At 46.5% G+C, this 16,276-nt stretch overlaps 1 protein-coding gene across 1 annotated transcript in view; it reads left to right on the top strand.

The window, feature by feature from the left end:
* The window catches only part of LOC121004622 (heparan-alpha-glucosaminide N-acetyltransferase-like), a 771,952-nt gene that overhangs the window by 297,698 nt on the left and 457,978 nt on the right, over positions 1 to 16,276 (top strand). The window contains exon 8 of the mRNA XM_040436852.1: positions 14,747 to 14,823. Coding sequence (XP_040292786.1) covers positions 14,747 to 14,823 — 77 coding nt within the window. The remainder of the gene's footprint in view (positions 1 to 14,746; positions 14,824 to 16,276) is intronic.

Consider the following 16,276-nt stretch of genomic DNA (forward strand, 5'->3'; position numbering starts at 1 on the left):
GGGGTCCGCTGCATTATCTGTGCTGCATCTCCTGTTTAACGTGTGCGCATCCTAAAAATATCTGACATCCAGTGTACTTTTTCCATAGATGCTGTTAGACAGCAACATTATCTGCTCTACATCTCCTGTTTAACGTGTGCGCATACTAAAAATATCTGTGACATCCAGTGTACTTTTTCCGTAGATGGTGTCCGCTGCGGACAGTTACATTACCTGCGCTACATCTCCTGTATAACGTTTGCGCAGCATAAAAATATCTGTGACATCCAGTGTACTTTTTCCGTAGACGCTGCGGACAGTTACATTACCTGCGCTACATCTCCTGTATAACGTTTGCGCAGCATAATAATGTCTGTGACATCCAGTGTACAGTCGTGGCCAAAAGTTTTGAGAATGACAAAAATATTAGTTTTCACAAAGTTTGCTGCTAAACTGCTTTTACATCTTTCTTTCAGTTGTTTTTGTGATGTAGTGAAATATAATGACACGCACTTCATACGTTTCAAAGGCTTTTATCGACAATTACATGACATTTATGCAAAGAGTCAGTATTTGCAGTGTTGGCACTTCTTTTTCAGGACCTCTGCAATTCGACTGGGCATGCTCTCAATCAACTTCTGAGCCAATTCCTGACTGATAGCAACCCATTCTTTCATAATCACTTCTTGGAGTTTGTCAGAATTAGTGGGTTTTTGTTTGTCCACCCGCCTCTTGAGGATTGACCACAAGTTCTCAATGGGATTAAGATCTGGGGAGTTTCCAGGCCATGGACCCAAAATGTCAATGTTTTGGTCCCTGAGCCACTTAGTTATCACTTTTTCCTTATGGCACGATGCTCCATCGTGCTGGAAAATGCATTGTTCTTCACTAAACTGTTGTTGGATTGTTGGAAGAAGTTGCTGTTGGAGGGTGTTTTGGTACCATTCTTTATTCATGGCTGTGTTTTTGGGCAAAATTGTGAGTGAGCCCACTCCCTTGGATGAGAAGCAACCCCACACATGAATGGTCTCAGGATGCTTTACTGTTGGCATGACACAGGACTGATGGTAGCGCTCACCTTTTCTTCTCCGGACAAGCCTTTTTCCAGATGCCCCAAACAATCGGAAAGAGGCTTCATTAGAGAATATGACTTTGCCCCAGTCCTCAGCAGTCCATTCACCATACTTTCTGCAGAAGATCAATTTGTCCCTGATGTTTTTTTTGGAGAGAAGTGGCTTCTTTGCTGCCCTTCTTGACACCAGGCCATCTTCCAAAAGTCTTCGCCTCACTGTGCGGTGCAGATGCGCTCACACCTGCCTGCTGCCATTCCTGAGCAAGCTCTGCACTGGTGGCACTCCGATCCCGCAGCTGAATCCTTTAGGAGACAATCCTGGGGCTTGCTGGACTTTCTTGGACGCCCTGAAGCCTTCTTAACAAGAATTGAACCTCTTTCCTTGAAGTTCTTGATGATCCTATAAATTGTTGATTGAGGTGCAATCTTAGTAGCCACAATATCCTTGCCTGTGAAGCCATTTTTATCCAACGCAATGATGGCTGCACGCGTTTCTTTGCAGGTCACCATGGTTAACAATGGAAGAACAATGATTTCAAGCATCACCCTCCTTTTAACATGTCAAGTCTGCCATTTTAACCCAATCAGCCTGACATAATGATCTCCAGCCTTGTGCTCGTCAACATTCTCACCTGAGTTAACAAGACGATTACTGAAATGATCTCAGCAGGTCCTTTAATGACACAATGAAATGCAGTGAAAAGTTTTTTTGGGGATTAAGTTAATTTTCATGGCAAAGAAGGACTATGCAATTCATCTGATCACTCTTCATAACATTCTAAAGTATATGCAAATTGCTATTATAAAAACTTAAGCAGCAACTTTTCCAATTTCCAATATTTATGTAATTCTCAAAACTTTTGACCACGACTGTACTTTTTCCGCAGACGGTGTCTGCTGCGGACAGCTGCATTACCTGCGCTACATCTCCTGCATAACGTTTGCGCACCCTAAAAATATCTGTGACATCCAGTGTACTTTTTTCGTAGATGCTGCAGACAGTTACATTATCTGCGCTACATCTCCTGTATAACGTTTGCGCAGCCTAAAAATATCTGTGACATCCAGTGTACTTTTTCCGTAGACGCTGCGGACAGTTACATTACCTGTGCTACATCTCCTGTGTAACGTTTGCGCAGCATAATAATATCTGTGACATCCAGTGTACTTTTTCCACAGACGGTGTCTGCTGCGGACAGCTACATTACCTGCGCTACATCTCCTGTATAACGTTTGCGCACCCTAAAAATATCTGTGACATCCAGTGTACTTTTTTCGTAAATGCTGCGGACAGTTACATTACCTGCCCTACATCTCCTGTATAACGTTTGCGCAGCCTAAAAATATCTGTGACATCCAGTGTACTTTTTCCGTAGACGCTGCGACAGTTACATTACCTGCGCTACATCTCCTGTATAACGTTTGCGCAGCATAATAATATCTGTGACATCCAGTGTACTTTTTCCGCAGACGGTGTCTGCTGCGGACAGCTACATTACTTGCGCTACACCTCCTGTATAATGTTTACGCAGCCTAAAAATATCTGTGACATCCAGTGTACTTTTTCCGCAGAAGGTGTCTGCGGCGGACAGCTACATTACCTGCGCTACATCTCCTGTATAACATTTGCGCACCCTAAAAATATCTTTGACATCCAGTGTACTTTTTTCGTAGACGGTGTCCGCTGCGGATAGTTACATTACCTGCGCTACATCTCCTGTATAATATGTGCGCAGTCTAAAAATATTTGTGACATCCAGTGTACTTTTTCCGTAGACGGTGTCCGCTGTGGACAGTTACATTACCTGCACTATATCTCCTGTATAACGTTTGCGCAGCCTAAAAATATCTGTGACATCCAGTGTACTTTTTACGTAGACGCTGCAGACAGCAACATTATCTGCGCTACATCTCCTGTATAACGTTTGCGCAGCCTAAAAATATCTGTGACATCCAGTGTACTTTTTTTTCGTAGACGGTGTCCGCTGCGGACAGTTACGTTACCTGCGCTACATCTCCTGTATAATGTATGCGCAGCCTAAAAATATCTTTGACATCCAGTGTACTTTTTCTGTAGAAGCTGCGGACAGTGACATTATCTGCTCTACATCTCCTGTTTAACGTGTGCGCATACTAAAAATATCTGTGACATCCAGTGTACTTTTCCATAGACGCTGCGGACAGCGACATTATCTGTGCTACAACTTCTGTTTAACGTGTGCGCATACTAAAAATATCTGACACCCAGTGTACTTTTTCCGTAGGCGCTGCGGACAGTGACATTATCTACGCTACATCTCCTGTTTAACGTGTGAGCATACTAAAAATATCTGTGACATCCAGTGTACTTTTCCGTAGACGCTGCGGACAGCGACATTATCTGTGCTACTACTTCTGTTTAACGTGTGCACATACTAAAAATATCTGTGAAATGCAGTGTACTTCTTCCGTAGATGGTGTCCGCTGCGGACAGTTACATTACCTGCGCTACATCTCCGACTGTTGGTAATAACCAAGGATAAAAGGGGGGGGGGGGGTTACCCCTACCACACTGGCCCACACTTCACAACCATCCCAAATAAGGACACTGACCACGTTCTTTCTTTTAACCTTTCTTTATTGCTGGGTGGTAGTCGGCCACAGCTATATTTTTATTCATCAAAACGGCAACAGTATAAAAACCGTGCGATCCGCCAGCCGCTGGACTCCCAACGGGCAGATTTCGCCAAACCCATCATTAATAACTTTTTTATTTGCAGTAACTTGCCGCCAGCTGTGACTAATAAAATTCTTCAATCCTGCATACAGCCTCCTTGAGGACATAGCGCACAGACAAACAGAAATATAAATTAACATTAAAACTTCCAAATACAGGAAACAAAAGGGAGGGAGGGGGCACCGCGCTTCCGATAAAGAGGAAGAGGATAGGCGGGGACAGCACATAAGTACCCTCCCGCTACCCGCCTCCTCTTCCTGCTGTGCAATAAGTTAACCCTACATACTCCCACCAACTAACAACACTAAATCTAGGGCCATACAAGTACCCTAAGGATGGGAAAAGGAAGGGGGGGGACCCACAGTCCCTGTCTACCCTCCCTAAACAGTCGGGCAGCCACCATGTATAACGTTTGCGCAGCCTAAAAATATCTGTGACATCCAGTGTACTTTTTCTGTAGACGCTGCGGATAGTTACATCACCTGCGCTACATCTCCTGTCTAACGTTTGCGCAGCCAATAAATATCTGACATCCAGTGCACTTTTTCCGTAGACGCTGCGGATAGTGACATTACCTGCGCTACATCTCCTCTATAACGTTTGCTCATACTAAAAATATCTGTGACATCCAGTTTACTTTTTCCTTAGACGCTACGGACAGACAGCGACATTATCTGCGCTACATCTCCTATTTAACGTGTGTGCATACTAAAAATATCTGTGATATCCAGAGTACTTTTTCCATAGGCGCTGCGGACAGCAACATTACCTGCGCCACATCTCCTGTTTAACGTGTTCGCATACTAAAAATATCTGTGACATCCAGTGTACTTTTTCTATAGATGGTGTCCGCTGTGAATAGTTGCATTACCTGCGCTACATCTCCTATTTAACGTGTGCGCATACTAAAAATATCTGTGACATCCAGTGTACTTTTTCCGTAGACTCTGCGGATAGTTACATTATCTGCGCTACATCTCCTATTTAACGTGTGCGCATACAAAAAATATCTGTGACATCCAGTGTACTTTTTCCATAGGCGCTGCGGACAGCGACATTACCTGCGCCACATCTCCTGTTTAACGTGTTCGTATACTAAAAATGTCTGTGACATCCAGTGTACTTTTTCTCCAGACGGTGTCTGCTGCGAACAGTTACATTACCTGCGCTACATCTCCAGTAAGGCCGGACTAGGAGCGCAGCGGTAGGGGTAGGCCAGCATGAACATGGTTTAGAAACAAGGGAGAGCAGATAGGGTTAAAATTGAGCTGAGAGAGGAGGGGTGGAGCTGTGGGTATGGTAACAGGGGGGCGGAGCCAGGTAGGAGTTAAGAGGAGTAGAGAGAAGGTGAGGGAGAGCCATTTTGAGAAGCAGGCAAACGAACATGGCACTTACAGACAGCATGGTGGAGGAGATGCTGCGGAGGCTGAGGCAAGAGGCGGAGGTGAGAGGGCCAGGCTGGCTACAGGATCGGGTCGGTGGCCTGTTGGGGGAGCCCTCGGGTGTGTTACATTCCCCAGAGACAGTCTCCAATGTACGGGCTGTCCGGCCGCGGTGGGGCCAACCGCCGGCTCGCTTAAGCCCTGAATGTACCCCCAGGACTCGGCGCCTTTTAGGGAGCCCCTCAGGGGACCCTCCGCGGCGGGGGGCACACGCGCAGCCTGCCGACACGCGCTCCCGCCGCGGGAGGAATCCCGTAGTTCGGCGGAGTCCGGAGCAGAGTGGGACGCCCCCTCCCCCACCCTCTGCAGCGTCTTCGTCAGTAACAGGACCAGACAGGAGGAGAAGAACTGTGCAGGCCCAGAGGCGCAGAGCGTGAAGAAGCTGGGATCGATCAGCGCGTGGCAGGATCCATACACATGCACCTGTCTGGAGCGTCTAGCGACACCCAGGGATCCACAGCAACGCATGCAGATAAGCCTTCAACGTCTGCGATGCCTGTCCGGGATGAGACGCCAGCTACTTCTAGGAGCACAATGCCAGGATTCTGGGACCAGCAGGAGACAGGACTGACGGCAGCGGGAGTCACAGCACCCGCGGTGCCTGGTGAGACATCATGGGGTCCCATATTAGCGCAAGTTTGCTTCCCGGGTGGTGGGTTGGTCTCTGGGAAATTGGGAGCGGGGTTAGGTCAGATTTTAGGTGGTTTAGCGGGGTGGTTGTCTAGTTTGGGGAGGTCCCCATTGCCGGCTTGGGTGGGTAACCGGGGGCTGGGACTGGGCCGGTTGGTGGCAGTTTGGCGTCAGTTTCAGTGGAGACGCAAGTGGGCGGGGAGGAACACAGGCCGAGGTTGGATGATAGGGCACGGGGGGAAGTATATGTGTGCTTTGAAGGCCCTCTGGGGGCTCACTTGAAGCAAGAGGTGAAAGAAAAAATTTGGAAAGGGGAGTACGTGGAAATATTTTCGCTGCTCCCCTTAGAACGATTTAATTTGGATAGGAGTAGAAAGGAAGACGGTAAAAAGGAGGAGGAGGAGAAACGGCGGTACCGCTTGATTCCACAAACTTTCGCCAACTGGTTACAGGCGTTTGCTATTCTGGCAAGAGTTATTGGCGAAAAGTCACCGGAATGTTGCTCCGCCTTATTTTGCTATCAAGATGCCATAGGGGATGCGTATCAGACTATTGGGGGAGTGGGGTGGCGTAAGGCGGTTAGGCCCGATATCTGGTGGGATCACAAGGATATTGGTCTTAGGTTTAGGGTGACAGTACCGATCCGGTCGACGCAGCCCTTTCGGGGGGAAGTTGGGGGGGGCATGGCATTGGCCTCGGCAAAAGGATTATGTTTCCTTTTCAATGAAGGAAGCTGCAGGTTCGGGGGAAGTGCAAGTTCAAGCACGAATGTTCTTCGTGTGGGGGCACGCACGGCACCAAAAGGTGTTTTCGGGGAGGAAAGCAGAGAGGTGGGGACTCAGCTGGAAAAGGGCCAGATGCCGATACGGGTGGAAAGGATGCGGGATTTCCTAGATAGGTACCCGAATCGGGAGGCAGCAAAGCTGTTGGGTGATGGTTTCCGTTTTGGTTTCCGGATCCCGTCAGTTATAACGGCGGGGCCGTTGGTTCATAAGAACTTACGGTCCGCGCTTGAACACCCAGGGATAGTCTCGGAAAAATTGGGGAAGGAGGTAGAGTTGGGGCGGATGGCGGCTCCATTTAGTAAGCCGCCGTTAAACGATTTCCGGATTTCACCGCTGGGGTTGGTGCCCAAAAAGGAGCCGGAACAAGTTTCGGTTAATACACCACTTAACATTCCCAAAAGGGGCATCAGTTAATGATGGCATAGATCCCGAAGTATGTTTGGTAATATATACGTCGTTCGATGCAGCGGTGGGCTGGGTGAGGCGTTTGGGGCAGGGCACGTTATTAGCCAAAATTGATATTGAGGCGGCGTTTCGCTTGTTACCGGTTCACGTTGACAGTATGCGGTTGCTAGGTTGTTTTTGGGAGGGAAGTTATTTTGTGGACAGATGTTTGCCCATGGGATCTTCGGTTTCTTGTGCGTATTTTGAAGCGTTTCCTTTTTTTTTGGAATGGGTGGTAGTTGAGGTATCTGGTTGTTCGTTGGTTATCCATTATCTTGATGATTATTTATGCCTGGGGCCCGCGGGGACCAGGGTTTGTTCGTTGTTATTACATACAATGCAGTCTGTTTTTGAGAATTTTGAGGTCCCTTTAGTGGAAGAAAAGACGGTGGGCCCGGTGACTGAGTTATGTTTTTTGGGCATTGTAATAGATACAGTTCGAATGGAATGTCAGTTGCCCGAAGAAAAAATTTCGGTATTAGGGGAAGACGTGAATAGGGTCATAAAGCGAGAAAAAATCACGTTGCGAGACCTACAGTCCTTGCTGGGTAAGCTGAATTTTGCATGTCCCATCTTGCCAATGGGTAGGATATTTTGCAGACGTTTGGCGGCAGCTACAGCGGGGGTTACGGCCCCCCATAATTTTTTGCGGCTGGGAAAAGAGTTAAAGGGTGACCTGAGGGTGTGGGCCGAATTCTTGGGCAGTTATAACGGTAGGTCGATGGTCATGGGGGAGGCATGGGACAACGTAGATTTTGACTTGTATACTGACGCGGCGGGGGTGTAGGTTTTAGGGGCTTACTGTCAAGGGCAATGGTGCGCTGGTTGGTGGCCGGAAAGTTGGTTGACTAGAGGTTGGGTCAGGAATCTGGCACTTTTAGAATTGTTCCCCCATTGTCATGGTGGTGGTGTTGTGGGGTGAAAGTTTCGGAAACAGGAAGGTGCGATTCCACTGCGATAATCTAGGGGTAGTTCAGGCTATTAATAGCTTATCAGCATCTTCCCCGCCAGTAGTTAAACTATTGCAGTTTTTAGTCCTGGCTGTTTTTCGCTTAACACTTGGGTGGTTGTGGTACATGTGGCGGGGGTGACAAATTCACTGGCGGATGCTCTTTCTCGTTCACAGTTGGAGCGGTTCTGGCTTCTGGCGCCAGAAGCGGAAGAACGGGGTATGGACTGTCGAGAGTGGCTTTAGGGGATCCTGGAGGAGCAGTAATGGGCCTGTTGCGGGGGTCGTTGAGTCCTGGGACCTGGTCGGCATATGGTAAGGCCTGGGAATGATGGGAGCAGTGGAAGACTCAGCTGAGCATGGGGGGTGAGGAAGGGGAGATAGGGTTATTGTTGCTGTTAGGGCACCTTTGGGAAGAAGGGTGGACGGTCCCTCAGTTGAACAGGTTCATGGCCGGGTTGGCTTTTGGTTTTCGCATGAGGGGAGCGACTGATGTTACTAAGTCTTTCTTGGTCCGACAAGTGGGGAAGGGTTGGCGTAAGGGGTACAAAGTGGAGGACAGAAGAAGGCCGGCGTCATTCCGGTTACTCCTGGGGTTGGGAGACAAGTTGGGGGTGATTTGTAGTTCGGCATGGGAAGTTAACCTGTTCAGGGCGGCGTTCGCTTTGGGATTTTTCGGGGCGTTCAGGTTGGGGGAACTGGTGTGTGGCAGTACGACCAAGGCAGGAGGTATTAGGAACGAAGATGTAGAGTGGCGAGTTGACAGGGTGTCTGTTTGGATTCGGAGGTCAAAGACGGATCATGAGAGCAGAGGCAGACAGTTAGTTTTGTTTGCGGTTCCAGGTTGTGCCATGTGTCCGGTTCGTAGTGTGGAGTCTTAGTGGGGGGTTGTGGTACTTCCCCTTTTTTACAGCACGAGGACGGGTCTTACCTATCACGTTTTCAGTTTCTAGCGGTGTTTAATATTTTTATTCCCAGGGCTGATTACAGTGTGGTCGGACATTGTCCCGAGACAGTCTTGGAGGGGGGCCAGGTCAGTGGAACGAATTAATAAGGCCCGGAAAAAGGTGAACAGGGCGATAGGGAGGTTCATGGCGAGAAATGGGGCAGTGGCGGTTCGGCATGAGGAACTAGAGAGGGGGACAGGGAATTTTTGGAGGGCTGATGGAGTCCATCTGAATGCAGTGGGGACTGACTTGTGGTCTCTAGGGATTTAGGGGGGGGGTGGAGATTGCACTACGGATGTGGAGGGATGCGCAGGCTTAAGGAAGTCAAGCTGTGCGTTTGTGGAGGTGGGGGAGGTCCTCGAAGTTGGATAAAATATACTGATACGTGAGGATGGGAGAACCCCGCAGGAGGGGCTGGACTCTCATAGAGGATCGGGATTGGAGGAATTTAAGGCGTCCATCAAGATTGCCTCTGAGCTGGGTTTAACGGCTGGAGGTAAGATGGAGTCGCCGGATGGTTGTGGTTTGTTGGTTATGGTTATTTGGGGCTTCTAGGACCTCCCTCGCCAGGGGTTAATTATGGTTTTGTGTTATTTAACTGTTATGTGGTTATTTATTTATGTATTTAATAAAATAAAATGGCTGCTGTGGCCGATTTAAATCCGAACCGTGGTTGTTGTGGTTATTTGGTTGGCATAAGGAGTAGAGAGTTCATTGGAAGGGATTCAAGAAAAAGGTAAGCTCGAGTGAAGGTATAGCTAATACCATGGTCATGTATAACGTTTGCGCAGCCTAAAAATATCTGTGACATCCAGTGTACTTTTTTAGTAGATGCTGCGTATAGTTACATCACCTGCGCTACATCTCCTGTATAACGTTTGCGCAGCCTAAAAATATCTGTGATATCCAGTGTACTTTTTCTGTAGACGCTACGGACAGTGACATTATCTGCTCTACATCTCCTGTTTAACGTGTGCGCATACAAAAAATATCTGTGACATCCAGTGTACTTTTTCCATGGACGCTGCGGACAGCGACATTATCTGCGCTACATTTCCTGTTTAACGTGTGCGTATAGTAAAAATATCTGTGACATCCAGTGTACTTTTTCCGTAGAAGGTGTCCGCTGTGGACAGTTACATTACTTGCACTAAATCTCCTGTATAACGTTTGCACATCCTAAAAATATCTGTGACATCCAGTGTACTTTTTCCGTAGACGCTGCGGACTGCGACATAATCTGCGCTACATCTCCTGTTTAACGTGTGCGCATACAAAAAATATCTGTGACATCCAGTGTACTTTTTCCGTAGGCGCTGCGAACAGCGACATTATCTGCACTACATCTCCTGTTTAACGTGTGCGCTTACAAAAAATATCTGTGACAGCCAGTGTACTTTTCCGTAGACGCTGCGGACAGCGACATTATTTGTGCTACAACTTCTGTTTAACGTGTGCGCATACTAAAAATATCTGTGACATCCAGTGTACTTTTTCCGTAGGCGCGGCGGACAGCGACATTATCTGCGCTACAACTTCTGTTTAACGTGTGCGCGTACTAAAAATATCTGTGACATTCAGTGTACTTTTTCCGTAGACGGTGTCCGCTGCGGACAGTTACATTACCTGCGCTACATCTCCTGTATAACGTTTGCGCAGCCTAAAAATATCTGTGACATCCAGTGTACTTTTTCCGTAGACACTGCGGACAGCGACATTATCTGCGCTACAACTTCTGTTTAACATGTGCGCATACTAAAAATATCTGTGACATCCAGTGTACTTTTTTCCGTAGACGGTGTCCGCTGCGGACAGTTACATGACCTGCGCTACATCTCTTGTATAACGTTTGCGCAGCCTAAAAATATCTATGACATCCAGTGTACTTTTTTCGTAGACGGTGTCCGCTGCGGACAGTTACATTACCTGCGTTACATCTCCTGTATAATGTTTGTGCAGCCTAAAAATATCTGTGACATCCAGTGTACTTTTTCCATAGACGCTGCGGACAGCGACATTATCTGCGCTACGTCTCCTTTTAACATGCGTGCATACTAAAAATATCTGGCAAGCTCACACACATACCATGCCTAGCCCACGTGTTAAACTTAGTGGTTCAGCGGTTTCTCAAAACCTACCCCAATTTGCCTGAGGTACTGGTGAAGGTGCACCACGTGTGTGCCCATTTCCGAAAGTCATAAACAGTTGCCGCCGGTCTGGCAGCACTGCAGCAGTGCTTGAAATTGCCAGCTCACCGACTGTTGTGCGACATGAGCACGCGCTGGAACTCCACGTTCCACATGTTGGCCAGGCTTTGTGAGCAGCAGAGGGCAGTATTGAAATACCAGCTGCAACATGGTCGTCACCATTCTAGTCAGCTTTCGCTCTTCACAATCAACGAGTGGGCATGGATGTCTGACCTCTGTGAGGTTTTAAGCAACTTTGAGGAATCAACACAGATGGTGAGCAGTGATGACGCTATTATCTGCGTAACCATCCCACTTCTGTGTCTACTGAAACGCTTGTTGCTCACAATGAAGGCGGACGCTTTGCATGTGGAAGAGGTGGAAATGGGGGAAGACAGAACACAGAGTAATAGCCAGACCACCCTCATTTCGTCTTCTCAGCGCTAATTGGATGATGATGAGGAGGAGGAGCAGGAGACGGTTGCCTCCGCTACAGAGCGTAGTACCCATAGCAGGTTTATTCCATCTGTTCAGCGTGGATGGGCAGAAAAGGAGGAAGAGGATGAGGAGATTGAGAGTCATCCTCCTGATGAGGACAGCGAAGTCTTGTCTGTTGGGACTCTGGCACACATGGCTGACTTAATGTTATGCTGCCTTTCCCTTGACCCTCGCGTTGAACGCATTTTGGCCAACACCGATTACTGGTTGTTCACCCTTCTCGACCCTCGCTACAAAGAGAACTTCTTATCTCTCATTTCTGTGGTGGAGAGGACTAGCAAAATCGTGCAATACCAGAAGGTCCTTGTGGAAAAATTGCTCCAAAAATTTCCAGCTAACAACGCTGGCGACAGAGTACGTAGTTCCTTGGGCAAACGAGGAGGGGAGACGAGGGGAACACACAGCAGTTCTAACAGAGGCAGGGCAACACTCTCCAAGGTCTGAGACAGTTTCATGACACCCCACCAGCACCCTCACCCTGATGCGCGGCCTACTGTCACAAGGAGGGAAACATTTTGGAAGATGGTGAAGGAGTATGTAGCAGACCGTGTCTGCGTCCTTAATGATCCCTCTGTGCCTTACAACTATTGGGTGTCCAAGCTGGACATGTGGCACGAACCGGCGCTCTACGCTTTGGAGGTGCTGGCCTGCCCTGCTGCCAACATTTTGTCAGAGCGTGTATTTAGTGCTGCTGGGGGCATAATAACTGATAAGTGCATCTGCCTGTCAACTGAAAATTCAGACCGGTTGACTCATATCAAAATGAACAAGGCCTGGATTGCCCCTGACTTCTCTACTCCACCAGAGGAAAGCGACTGAACATAAAGGCACTCTAAATGTGGCTTTTATGGTGTATTGAATACACTGTATTCCCATGCACCCCTTCCACCACTAAAAAGGGTTTATGGTTCAATCTTCCTTTTCTCATCCTCCTCCTCCTCCTCCTCCTCCTCCTCCATCATATCAACATGCTTATTAGGCTGCCCTCGCTCCTAATGTTTTTAAGGGTCACCAGCAGGCCATCAATCATAATTTTTCAAGGGTGTGTATGATGCCCTACTTTATGTGTAATAAAGGGTGTATTGGAGTGCCAGTTCCTTGTAATGTTTTGAAGCCCTTTCACTTAGTGCATAGTCTTTGAGTGTAGGAGTCCCTCTACATGAACAATTGTAGCACAATGTGAATGAGGCCCTACTTTATGTGATATACTGGTTGTATCGGAGTGCCTCTTTCTTGTAATTTTTGGCAGCACTTGCACTTTATATACAAGTAAATATACAGGAAAGAATGTTTCCTAACAACTTTTCCTCTAAAATCGATGTAAAATTGGCGTACTACTCGGACAATATCGTTCCCAGCAGCGACCCGGGAGTCCAAGATGCATCCAGACATCCTCCCCATGCTGTTCCCGAACCATTTCAGTGGTCTTTCCATCAATTTCTGACCTTTTCATGTGAACCAGACACCCTCCCCTCTTCAGAGCAGGGGGTGCCGGGTTTAATGCTTGGGTTCTCCCATTGACTTCCATTGTGCTCGGGTGCTCGGTAGTGCACGTGAGCATCCCGAGGTGTTCTACTCGAGCACCCGAGCACTTTGGTTAAGGTGCAAATCTGGGTGCAGTGAGGGGCATTTATTAAAGGGGTTGTGTATAGTGTATAGGAACGAGCTGTCCCATTGAAATCAATGGTAAGGCTTGTAATTATACCTACTCGTTGCTGCGATTGTGATGGCGAGCAGGTAAACAATGAAGGGAAGGCTGTGCTGGCAGGGCACATGACCTTATCTTCAACCAGCTGATCGGTGGGGGTGCAGGCTGTCGGACCTCCACCGATCTGATATTGATAACCTATCCTGAGGATAGGTAATCAATAAAAATAACTTGGACAACCCCTTTAATGTATTTATGCCACTATTGTGACATTAAAAAGTCACAAATTACGGAACATGCCAATACTTATGCCATAATTTGCAATGTTTTGAGTTTCTTGCTACTTTTGTAAAGTGGCTAGAAGAGGGGCGGGGCTTAGTGGGAGGGCAGGACTTAATGGGAGGGTGTAGCCTATCACAGCGTCCAGATGGCATAGATTTGAGTTTCTGGAGCATGAGGTGCTAGAAATGGCCTAATTTATTAAGAGGCATCTGCCTGTTAAAAAATTAGGCGCATCTCACTCCAGTGCACAGGGGAACAAGATGGGATCGCAAGTCTTGATAAATCTCCCCCAATGTCCTGTTCTATGATTGCACACATTCAGTATTTCTACCTAGCCATTACATAAGATGTGTTTGCTATTAAGCATAACAGTGTCCAACCGCATTAAGTCAAAAATCGGTCAGACACAAATGTTTGTATCCAGCCCATGGAGGGCCAACCTGAGGCTCTCCAGCTGTTGCAAAACTACAACTCCCAGAATGCCCACAGTGCCTACAGCTATCAGCCTACAGCAGGGCATGGTGGGAGTGTAGTTTTACAACAGCTGGAGAGCCGCAGGTTGGCCATCCCTGATCCAGCCGATTCCTGACATTCTGTGCCGGAACTGGAGGCTGGATTGTACTGCCGCAAATGTGAAAGTAGCCTTAGGGAAGGGAACAGCTATTGCCTGAAAAATGTTCCAATCTCTTCTCCTCTTTTGTCTTTGATGTTCTGCGCTGAAGGTCAAATGTTGGCATAGTCAGCTTCAGTAGTTATAGGTCTCTTTATGCATTACCGTATTCTTGGTTGCACATGCAAGTTTTGGTGGGGTTGGCTGAAAATCTAATGTTTTTGTGGAGCTTGTGACTCTCCCCTGACAAATGATGGTGGAGAAGTTAAATATATCCAATCATTTTATTTTCCTGGAAGATAAGAACCATCAATATTGTATCACTGCAAAACCCCTTCCAGAATAAATGTAGTTGTTCAGTTCTGATATCTAAAGAAACAAACATATCGGACAGAATTAGAACATATACCTGCTCACATTTTACTTCTCTGGGGACAATACACCAAGTGGGAACCTGAAAAGGGAGGTAGAAGTTGTAAAGATGTTATCTGTATTCTGAGGTTTGCATTTTGCTGCACTTCATTTGCTGAAATTACATGTAAGTTATTTTTTTGCCAGCTTCTCCTTGACTTTAATGGTATTTGTCAACTTTGGAGGAGGCGGCTATTGGTTTTTCCAGCATGCTCCTTGGAACGGTAAGCAAACATTCCCATAAAAAAATAATCAAAGCAGCCCCCACATCTTAAAAAAACCTTTTAAGCAAATCAGCAATCTCTTTATTGATCTATAAGAGGAAAGGAATTAATATGGACCACCATCTGCTTAGGAGGTGGGGTATTTAACAATGAACTCTGCCTTAACTTCATAAAAGCCACTTCAACAAATCAGCAGGACTGTATTGATCTTAAAATAAGCTGCAGATTGCTAAATGTATTTTCTTGTTACACCAAGGGACATTAGTTTCTTAATCAAGAAGTTGTTTAACCCCTGGATTGCCATGACACAATCACTATGTCAGATTGCAATGTTTTGCAGAACTTTTGCAATTCTTTTAGGCAAGGTTCACACTTGTGCTATTAGTCAAGGGGACTAAAACAGATGCCAAGGGGAAAGGGTCTTCAAAACAAAATGATTTTCCTTTAGGCCTATTGCACACGACCGTATGGCTTTTTCAGTGTTTTGCGATCCGTTTTTCACGGATCCGTTGTTCCGTTTTTTGTTTCCGTTGTGTTTCCGTTTCTGTTCCGTTTTTCCGTATGGCATATACAGTATACAGTAATTACATAGATAAAATTGGGCTGGGCATAACATTTTCAATAGATGGTTCAGCAAAAAACGGAACGGAAACGGAAGACATACGGATGCATTTCCGTATGTGTTCCGTTTTTTTGCGGACCCATTGACTTGAATGGAGCCACGGACTGTGATTTGCGGGCAATAATAGGACATGTTCTATGTTAAAACGGAAAGGAAAAACGGAAATACGGAAACGGAATGCATACGGAGTACATTCCGTTTTTTTTGCGGAACCATTGAAATGAATGGTTCCGTATACGGACCGTATACGGAACGCAAAAAACGTCCAGTAAACGGGAAAAAAAAACGTCCGTGTGCAATAGGCCTTATACTAATATATAAGATAAGGCTTAAGTGCACATTTCACCTATGCTTAGAACATGCCATATTTTTTTAGAGCTATTTCCTAGCCCAGGGGTCAGCAATCTTCGGCACTCCAGCTGTTGTGAAACTATAATTCCCAGCATGCTCCATTCATTTCTATAAGAGTATGCATGCTGGGAGTTGTAGTTTTACAACAGCTGGCGTGCCAAAGGTTGCCTACCCCTGTCCTAAAGGAACCAGTGATCTTTATTTTTTTTATGTTTTCAGTTTCAATTTGAACTCCATGCCTTGCTGGAGCCATAACGTTTTTATTTTTTTAATAATGGAACAATTTTATATTGCATATTATATAGTGAGAAGCTGGAAAAAAAAGCAAATGTGGTGGAATTGGCATTACCTATGCGGTAAAAACTGACATATTTACTTCATTCTTTCGGTCATTACTATGACAATGATGCCACATTTATATAGTTTTTCTTGTGCCCTAATACTTCAAAAAATAAAAACAGATTTTTTTTTTCTTTGCAT

The sequence above is a fragment of the Bufo bufo genome, chromosome 6 (assembly GCF_905171765.1).
Source record: "Bufo bufo chromosome 6, aBufBuf1.1, whole genome shotgun sequence".
NCBI lineage: Eukaryota > Metazoa > Chordata > Amphibia > Anura > Bufonidae > Bufo > Bufo bufo.